Source organism: Sander vitreus, chromosome 22 (genome assembly GCF_031162955.1).
Source record: "Sander vitreus isolate 19-12246 chromosome 22, sanVit1, whole genome shotgun sequence".
NCBI classification, from domain to species: Eukaryota; Metazoa; Chordata; class Actinopteri; order Perciformes; family Percidae; genus Sander; species Sander vitreus.
The window spans coordinates 20,227,920-20,238,533 of record NC_135876.1 but is presented as its reverse complement, the minus strand read 5'-3'; the positions used below and the strand labels follow the sequence as shown (position 1 = coordinate 20,238,533).

At 39.5% G+C, this 10,614-nt stretch overlaps 1 protein-coding gene across 1 annotated transcript; it reads left to right on the top strand.

Moving 5' to 3' along the window:
• The first annotated feature begins 446 nt into the window (after positions 1-446).
• On the top strand, positions 447-10,127 carry LOC144537379 (uncharacterized). The gene is made up of 5 exons (XM_078281059.1): positions 447-636; positions 6,499-6,716; positions 7,303-7,515; positions 8,478-8,684; positions 9,227-10,127. The coding sequence occupies exons 2-5, from the start codon at positions 6,509-6,511 to the stop codon at positions 9,604-9,606; spliced, it is 1,008 nt and encodes a 335-aa protein (XP_078137185.1). The 5' UTR covers positions 447-636; positions 6,499-6,508; the 3' UTR covers positions 9,607-10,127.
• Positions 10,128-10,614: the final 487 nt, after the last annotated feature.

Here is a 10,614-nt window from a genome sequence, read left to right as displayed (position 1 = left end):
ATATAGTTAGTATTGGATTGAAATAAAGGACATTATAAAATACTAAAGTCAGAGTTTTTGTGAAGTTAAAATATTCGTAACAGCTGCTACGGTGCTTATGCATGATGCAGTTGTCGCAACCCATGAAGTCAATATGATTTCCATGACAACCTTATCAAACATTCAGTGGCTGCCAAGTGTATAGTCCAAACCATAGACTTTAAAAACACTTCACAGTCATACAAGGACATTCCCCTTTAAAGCTATAGTGCGTAGTTTCTGCCGCCCCCCTCTTAAGTAATGACAACAAAACTGTCGGCGGTCCACATACAAGCCTTCCGTGACCGCGACCACAGAACTTTTACTTCTAACAGTATTTTCACAGTGTGTATTGTTCTTCCACAAAGATGTCATACATATTTGAGAATTACGACTTTCCGTCGAGCCAGTGAAGGCAACGTAATGGTACAGTGGCGTCAGTGCTCTCTGGCGCCTCCCCAGACATGCGTTTTGTACTAGTTGTCTCGCATTTTTTCACTCGTCTCTGTTTATATTTTTGAAAAAGGGGCATTGTACACGAAGTGAGGCTTCAGCGTACATCGACACAAACACAGGAACACCTCCAACAGCAGTTGTATCCGCTGGACTCTTTTGAAGGTACGTTTGTTGTATGTTCCACTGGCTGTTTTGTTTCTTTCCCCCTCTTTGCTGGTAATTACCATTACAGTCATTAGCATCCATCTTGGTACAAGCTAATTAAAACCACTGCAAGGAAAAATGGTTGTCCCTCAGCCTACTAAACCTTCTAAACACTATACCTTTGTATGGTTTATGAGGTCCATAAATTGTCATGCAAAATATGCTGATTTAAAATGATTAGCAATTAAATCACCGTTATATTCCTGCAACAAATCAATAGTGATAAAGATAATAAGCACGTTGCCTTTGTCGTTGCATTATCGCAATTCATTTCTATTTTTACTCCATGTGTTAACGCTGAAAATGTAAAATTCCTTTTAGGCTGCGATAGTTCACTTCCGTGTGTGTAATTTTCATGTTAACACATTGTGTCAGGACGTGTTGAGGGCAGATTAATCACTGCAGCATGATGTGTTCAGGTGCTGCAGCTTGCACATGACAGGATAGTAGAGTCTATCATCATCTCCATGGAGACGTGAAGTAAAACAGTGATGACATCCACTTCCTGCAACAAAAGTAGATAAACCACTGTACTTTCATTCCGCCGTTTGAAATGTTGCATCCAGCCAAGCACCTGAATGCGCCACCTCCCATTAAGATAGTCTGCAGCCCATAAACATGTTAGGTAAGGTAACAATTTATAATAGGGTTTCAAAACAGATGCACAACTAATGAATGACTTTTGATGATTAAATGCATCATTATAAATTTCTGTTGCTCAGCATTAAGTAATGATAAAGGCACTATGAGTTCCTGTGATTAGTTAAAGGGGCACTCATCACATTTTAAACGGTGGGCTGCATTAGAACCAGGAGGTTGGGGTAACAAACAAGTGGCCATTTAGAACGCAGTTGGGGTCTAATGAAAGATGCAGTTAAGTTGCATTATGGGAAATGTAGGATTCTGGGTGTGGTGTTTGAGGGACTAAAAGTGAGGTTCTCTCGCCATCTGCTGTTTGTTTATTTTATCCAACTGTCGAAACAATCTTTAGTAATGTTGACAAGTCACAATCAGATTTAAAACAGTTCATTTTTCCTCACTTCATTTAATTGTAAACATCTGACTAATGCTTAAACATTCTCCCCTAAATGGCAACTGGTACCCACAAGATGTTTTTGGTTTCAGTGCACCATTGTCCTCCAATGCTACACTTCTATTAAAAAAAACACACACACACAAATACATATAATAATAAAATAAGGAAAACTATCTTGTAAATGTGACATAAACAAAGATGTTTGTGATGTAGATGTTTGCATTATAAAGTGTTACCCAATAGGATGCATCGTTTTATGTCTCATAGGCTTCTCATGGCTTCCTACCATTAGAGTTGTTCATGTTTCAACAGAAAACCAAACAACCTAACCCCTTAAGGCCATTTTACAGTAGCCGCATTCGAGCTTGTGCGCGTCAATGTGACGTCAAAATGACGTAGCTCTCACTGCGCGCCAGGATTTTGAATGCGCGTCCAGAGGGCACGTACCACTCTATTTTTTTCAGCGGCGCGCGAAAAAGCAGAAACAGGAAGCCTGAAGGAGCTTGAGGGTAACCGGATGCCAGGACTCTGAGTGACTGCATGTCTCTCTTGTAAACTTATTGGGTTAAGATGAGTTCTTTTATGGTGAATGAAAGGCTTGATCTGACAAAGTAGGTCATTGAATCAAATTGGCAATGCTGCTGCCAGTTCTGCCGTTGTTTACATAGACTGTATATAAGAATGGATCAACAGATCCCGTTGCTCTGGACGGAGACCAGTGAAGAATATTACAAGCACTTTTCCGGTGAGCGCCGAGCGTTACTGCGCAGCCTCCAACTGAGAGAGACGACGTAAATGTGACGTGAGCAACCTGTCTGAAAGTTGGAAGTCTTCTGGTAGCTGTGCCAAGAGAAATCTCAATCATTCCCAATCTTGCAGAGACTGAGAGCGTAGGTATATGTAAAGAGATAACATGGTCACAGGCTAATTATTGCTAACTAAAATTCTAGTTAACATTAGTAATTAAACGTAAACAGCTAATGTAAGTCGAAACTGCCTGCGAGTTTCTCCTGTACTGTACGGTAATTCCTCTACTATGCGACAGTAAGTCGCGTGGTTATGACACAATCGTTAGCTTATTTTTACAAAAACGTATACTACGAAGCCATAACGTGAGGTACAAGGTAATGGAGCCTTTAATACATTGTCGTGTTTTTTTAGAAATAAACAATGGACAAATAGAGTCTTTAAACGCTTCAGATGTAAAGTTATTCACTGTCAAAGTGACGTCAAAATGAATGGCAGTCAATGGAATGCTAATGTCGGGTGATCGCTTTGTAGCATCAAAATGGCGCCATAGGAGGTTCGAGCTCTGAAGCGAAGCTTACCCCCTTGGTCGTTTACCTTTTTCTTCTTCTTCTAGTCCGTAGAAATAGCAAAGTCAGTAGCCTTTCCTCATTAGCACCTTTTCCTCTGTTCAGGAGAAGACTGCAACTAGTGTCGCGACCACCATGCGGGAGTATAAACAGTGATGGTGCTCCCATGACATCACACTGGCGCTCAACAGGTCAGCTGCAGCTAGTATACCGCACGTTTACACTTCAAAGTGTTGCACATTACAAGGTGCATGTCTCTATATGCTGCAACCTCTAAATATATGCATTTTACAGTCTAGGAGACATACAAAGGGCAAATGCTTTTTTGTTGATGTAAAACAACTCCTTCCTTTGATGTCCTAAAAAAATATGTATTTGTTGCATATGTTAAGGATTAACTTTATTATCTTTTAGCTTAAATCAAGCATTAGCCTAGACCAGTAGTAGTGGAAGTGGTGAGCACCTTGAAGTCCATTTAGTGAGATTTTTGGGGAACCCATAGAGACCTCTTAGCCTAATAAACTTGAATTGATTTAAATTAGAAAAAGAGATTCACTCTCTCTACATCATATGCATCATTATATAGTTATGGCTCACATGTACAGTACAAAACCTTGTATTTATAACAAAAAATGGAAATTATTACATTTCTTGGTTCTAAAAATGAAATTCAGATGTAAGCACACAAACGTTGGTCCCCTGCTCATTCTTAATTAATGCCTAACTAATGCATGACTCACCGTGTTCTAATGTGATAAATGTATTAATGCTTCATAGCTCATGGATTAATAAATGATTCGGTCGCTATCAGTTTTGTCTCCCGTTATTAAGTCATTCAGTACAAAGGTAGAAGCATTGTACGCTGCAGTAATAAAAGGATTGTTTGTCAATTATTAATAACAGTTTGCCACATTAACTGAAGGGCCACACCTGACTATGTCATGGAAACGCTGGACACAGTTTATGAAGATTATAATATTAAACATCAACGGATGTGTTGTTTATTTAATTGCATGAGGACATGGGCATATAAAAAAAACCCAATAGACATTCTGTCATTCAAATGATGGAAACACCTCATTCCTTGCATTGATTAGTGTATTGTTCTTATTCAGATAAGCAGTTGTCACTGTTACTTCACATGCATTTCTAATAACTCGAGTTTCGCATGCATCAATTGATGCTTTTTTTTCCCATGCAGAAATTCATATATAAATGAATGTAGAGAAGATCCTTATAGAATCAATAAACAAGTAATGCATTGCAGTATATTGTTTTTACAGTAATTCGTTTTTGCAGATAAGTAGTTTACGATAAATTCTGATTGACCGCTGATGTTTAGAAATTAATTCTCAAAACAGAGGTACATAAGTAAAGTAAATGTACCAAACAGAAGCGCAATGTATTCACCAATTTTTAAAACAATGGAGGCCTTATCTTGTTATTATGACTTTGGTATCTTATCATTTGGATTTAATATCTCATATTTTAAAAAAAGTGTCTCCTGATTTTGACAGGTAGGGCTAATGGCAAAAATGCTGCTCCCGTAGTATTTACTGTCTTTCCTACTGTTTACTTTATTCCCTTATAATGCCCATATTTAATGCTGTCTTTTTTTAAACTTTATCCTTGCACTAATATAGTTTATATTACTATGTCTACATTATTCTCTTACATTGTCCATATTTAATGCTGGTCTCTAGACTTTATCCTTGCACTATTGGACTTATTTGCACTACCACCATGACACACCCTCTCATAGAGCACCTTATCATGCAGACTGATTATCAGGGTCAGTCCCTGCCCTGTCACTGCAAGCGTCTCATGCTTATACATCCCATAGTACATTCATGTGGATTTTTTATTTAGTATCTTTTCTTTTATGGTCCATATTATTCATGTGAATTTGTTATTTTATCATCCTGTTATGATGTATGTGTATGTTGTGTGTGATGTCTTTATGCTACTGGGACCTTGAATTTCCCCTTGGGGATCAATAAAGCATCCATCCATCCATCCATCCATCCATCCATCCATCCAAACAATTGTTACCCTACATACTCACATAAACCAACACCTCACCTGACAATACAAATTCCATGTTTAAGCCAAATTCATATGGTTACACCATGTTTGGTAACAGCTGTCCAAAAAAAGCATGCAATAGTATGATTAAAAACATTTGTAGTGGAATAAAAGTATCTTAAATAACATAATCTGATGGGTCACAGAATACAGCATAACACCTGTTCTTGTAATTATGACATCCATGTTTTGTAATTATGAAGTTTAGTCTCTTAACTATAGCATAGTAAGTTAAAATAATAAGATACCAAGGTCATAACTACGAGATAAGACCTCCCAATTGTTTTTCTTTGTTGAATATAATGCGCTTTTGTATTACGTGACCTTCTGTATCTGTATCATTTAAGCCTTACAGAATAATTGATATATGACGGTTAAGTCACGCGTTCATTTCATGTCATTAAATTAGTTGTAAACCAGTGAACTGCAAAAACAAAAACAAAAAGCTATATATTACTTTATGTCTCAAGCTGGCTGCATTTGGTCTTTGTTAGTATGACATGTTAATGACTTGATGGTCCGTTGCATGATGAATAATCTTTTATTATTTTAATATCGAGTCAGAGCAGTTCATGTCACACGATGCATTCAATCATGACGCACCAATTCAAGCGTTAAATAAATGCTACACAAGCATTACTCATGCATCCTGGCACGATGAATCACGTTGTATTTTTACATCTCTATCTAAAATTGTGATGTAGCATCTTTTTAATTACAAGATCCATATTTCATAAAAGATCTCAATTACGAGACCTTTGTCTGTTAATTATAAGATTCAGATCATATTTTACGAGATGTGTGTCTTGTTGCTATGGAAACAGCTTGAGTCCAAGTTTAATTGCTGATTGATAACCACCTTAGAACCAGAAATTTGAGGAAAAGAAACTGCTCCATTAGGGCTGCACGATATGAGGAAAATATGCAAATAACGTTGTTGAATATCCCGATAACGATATTACTTGCGAGAAATAAACAGATATTAAAGTGTACTCTGTTAAACAGATATTAAAGTGTACTCTTTCAGCATTCTGCTAAAATACAACAAATTGCGTGTTGAATTTGAAGCAAATGAAAGGAAATCATTTCCAACAAATTGAACATTACGATAGACTCTGAGAGAGGAGGTCCTGGCTGTAACTAACTGTTACCACATTGAGTCAATGATTGAGTCAAACAAGTACAGTATACCCCAATCTGTGCTTATTTTATATATATATATATATATATATTATTATTTTTTTTTTTGTCATTACATTACAATAAGATACAATTGCATTTACAAAATGGAAATGTTAAGAATAAACAATTGTTTTTCTTTGGGATGTAAAAACGTTTCCTGAAACTGTCCCCATAACTTCCCTCCCCTCCTTCCTCTCCCAGGTTTGAAGAGATGTCGTCCGTGTGGCAGCAGGAGCCGTCGGGTTATTCCCCCTGCGTAGAGATCGACTCCAGCTCTGTCAGGTGCAAAGACAGGCTGACTTCTCCGGTCTGGCTGAAACAGGAACAAGAGGACCTCCGCATCATCAAGTGGGAGAACTTTCAAACGGGAACCTCGGCAGATGCTGTCCAGGACAACACGCCCAGCAGTGCCATGTCTGGTGAGAGCACTGTCACACCGTATCTGCTGCCGTTCTGTGCCAGTATGCCTTCGTTAGATAAATTTTTATAACTTGGTGCAATAAAACGAATGTTCCAGGTGTAGTCTCAGTCTTTACGCCCCTGTTTAAGATGATACGCAGTCTGTATTCAAATGTGGACCGCCGAACTCCTACTCACTAGGATTGGAAATAAGTTCTTATTCATTCAATTGGAAATTCATCTTTCCCTTGAGCCAACAGCTGCCAGCTTGAAAAAAGTTGTGGACAGTCAGTGGACACTTCCTGTTTTATGCCATAAAGCAATTACACTGCTTCCCTTTGACACACAGTCGTTGGCAAGGGTCTTGCATCTTATGATACTCATGTCTCATAGTCAAAATCATAATGCTGTATTAATGTTTTAATACTTTGTACGGTTCCCTTTTTTTCTTAGCCGCCCCCAACAGATCACAAAATGAGTGGGCTGAAACGACTAGCCACACCACACCACCAAAAAAGTATTTTTTTCCACGAAACAAAAATGATGCCAGTGAAATACTTTTGAAGAAGTTGTTTTCACACACGTTCACACTTGTCTTTGCTCTAGCCGCCTCACATCAGGAAAGCCTGCCCCCGCGGGTGCTGCTGACCATCACCAAGCTGCAGTGCATGCTGGAGAGCAAACAGGAGCGCATCGCTGCACTGGAGAAGCAGGTGGAGGACCTGATGCAGGACCGCAAGTTCCTGAGGAGCCAGATTGAAAACCTCACAAGTAACCGCGCCATGCCGACCTTTGCATCACCCAGTCCAGTGACTGAAGGTCAGTGTCCGAAGTGATTGGTTGCTCTTATTCATCAATCAACCAATCACATTTATTTAAAGTGTAAAATCACCATTAAACATGTTCTCAGTGCACTTTACAATTAAAGGAACACAGAAATTAGCATTAAAACACAGCATTAATCAGAAATAATAAACAGTACAAAACCAGCAACATAAGACAATAAGTGGAAAGGTTTGGGTTACACTTTACTTGAAGACATAAGAGTGACATGACACTGTCGTGAACGTGTCATAAACATTATAAACAAGTCATAAACGTTTATGACATAACGCTTCTTCATGACAAGTTAGGGTTCATGTGTCATGACTGTGTCATGACAGTGTCATGTGTTCATGACACTGTCATGTCACTCCTACGGCGGATTTCCACCAACTGCGGAACGGCTGCGGATCGGCTCTGCTGCGTGTTGGCTCCGTGCTCCGCCGTCCATCAATACCCACCAGGTCCGTATTTGTTGCGGAGCGGCTGTGGCCGTGACTGACAGCTGAAGTCACTAGGACCCACGAGATCTCGCAAATTCACGTATGATCACGCGATATAACAGGATGTAGTTTTCTACAAACAGAACCACAAAACAGTTTGTTTCCGTTCCGACTTCAGTTCTCTCTCCGCCCATTATGACGTTTTCAAGGTGTAGTGCAGGGAAATATGATCCGCCATGAGCACGGTGTATTTTATTTTGAAAATACACACATTGACTTTAACGGAAACCTAATGACTCCGCAGACGTTCCGCAGTTGGTGGAAATTGGGGGTTGTGTAGATACCTTCAAGTAAAGTGTTACCAAGGTTTGTTTGTGAAGGACGCAGAAAGGATGGTGTGTCATGGTTGGCTATAGTATAATAAGTAGAGGTGGGTTTTCAGTCCAGATTCAAAAGTATCAACTGAGTGAGCTTTTTTTTCATGCCATTCATGTCATTTGTGTTGATCATACGCAGCTCCTAAACCCAGCAAAGTGCAGCACATGGAAAACAAATCTCGGAGGAGAGAAAAAGCTTCTTCTTGTTCCTCTGACAGCAGTGGCAGCGGCTCTGAGGCGTCAGAATCCTCAGAAGTTTCAGCGGCCTCAAGTGAATACAGAAGGAAGAAACACCATAAGGACAAGAAAAGATCAAGGAAAGGGAAGGACTACAGCAGGAAGAGGGGTAATTATCATGTCTTGTCATTCTAAAGCTTAGTATTTGTTTTAGTGTGTTCGAGTGCTCACTGACCATTTGTAAACATATACACATTTAACCGTTCCCCAATAATTCAAGTCAGTGCCTGATATACTTCTGAAAAAGCATTTTTACTGTTGTAAAAACAAGTGTGAAGTTAGATAGATGTAGATATACCTCCCTGTTAAAAAATGTGTAAGAAATACAAATAAAAATACTTTAAACTTGTTTAATTAACCCGAGTTGGTGAATTAGAGCACATCCTTTTGATTTAGAATTTGTATTAAATTGGAATAGGCTAAATCGTGTGTAAAGAGAATAAAAATTGTGAAGGAAGAAAGAAGAAAGTATTTTCACTAATGTCCATTGGAAAGTAAGACAGTAAAGATGGCATTATAAAAGTTTTGAGTTCAAAGATTTGATCACTTTTGCACAAGCTGATCAAGACTCTGCCTTTGTGATGGCATAAAGAGTCCTCATCACTTCTGTAATAACCATGTAATAACATGCCTTATCATTCATTCCACCAGCCACCGGTGTCCAGTATGTCGTCCACCGCTACAAACAAGTCCTGTCAGCCTTCATCAAGAAGAAGAGCATGAGCGAAGCCTTCCGCCATCTCGGAATCGACCGGAACACCATCGCCAACACGGCATCGATTGCCGAGCTCCATCTAGCCGGCAAAGACATGGTCCCCCTGGTGGGCATGTTTCGCCAAGGAGAAGAGACTCTGGTCAGCTACGCCAACAGGTGCACCCTGGTCATTGACAGCGACGCTGACCTGTCCAGGAAAATAGACCATATGAAAGCTAGCGGCGAGCTTCTGCCCATCGCAGGGAAAAGGCAGAGGGTGTTGCATCCTCACATGCAACAGATGGGGGGCGCGGCAGAGAGCATTTTAATAGGTTGATGAATTTTTAATTGTATGTAGTGGGGGTGAAACATAATGCCTTTTACAAAAACACTAACATGGATTTTTATGTTTTACGTAGCAGTTTTGCATTTTTCTTAAATTGATTTAGTTAATTCAATTGATTTAGTTAATTCTTTTCAGAATGTGCATTTCAGGATGTATATTTTGCCATAAGCCATAAAAATGACTTGCAGCTGCTGTCACTAAAGAGCAGAAGTGTGTGTTGCGTACGAAACACCCACAAGATGGCAGTGCTCACATATTAGATCATTTTTACAAATCACTCCTCTTGTTATTTACTCCAAAATGGTGGATTGTCAATTTCCATTTTCCAGCACTTTGTTTTTGTGGAGGGGCAACCTTTCTGTTCATAGACACTGTGAAAAATATTTTTGTTGACATTATCCTGTGATTCTTATGCTGTAATTGAACCGAGCGATTTAAAACCTGCGTTTGTTGCAAAGTGTGTTACTATTTTTGACCTGCCAACAAATGAAAACCGTTTGTTCATACAGAGATTTCAGTGAGTTATGTTGCCTTTGCTTTTATCTTTTTAGATACTGCGATTTTCCCTTTTATTTGATTGATTGGATAGACAGGAAAGGTGGGAGAGAGATGGGGGATGACACGCAGCAAAGGGCCGCAGGTCGGATTCGAACCCCGGGCCGCTGTGGCGCACGCTCTTATTGGGTGAGCTAGAGGTCGCCCCTGCCTTTGCTTTTATCTTGCATCACATCAACACCAAATTATTTAACTTCTGTCTTCTGTGAGCTGAAATGGGATTGACAAATGAATTGCAGAAAAAATGCGTATTCAATTTGCTCTCAGAGACATATTTGTATTCCGTCTCTTGACCAGAGGAGTGGGCCGCACCAGTTGTGTAGACAAATGGAAAAGCTTGGTGAGACATCCTTGGGCGGTGGTAAGTGTCGGAGCAAAGTGTTTCCATTGCCTTCCCTGCTGTTTGCTTTTCACATGGAGTGACAAATTACTCGTGCAGAGCCA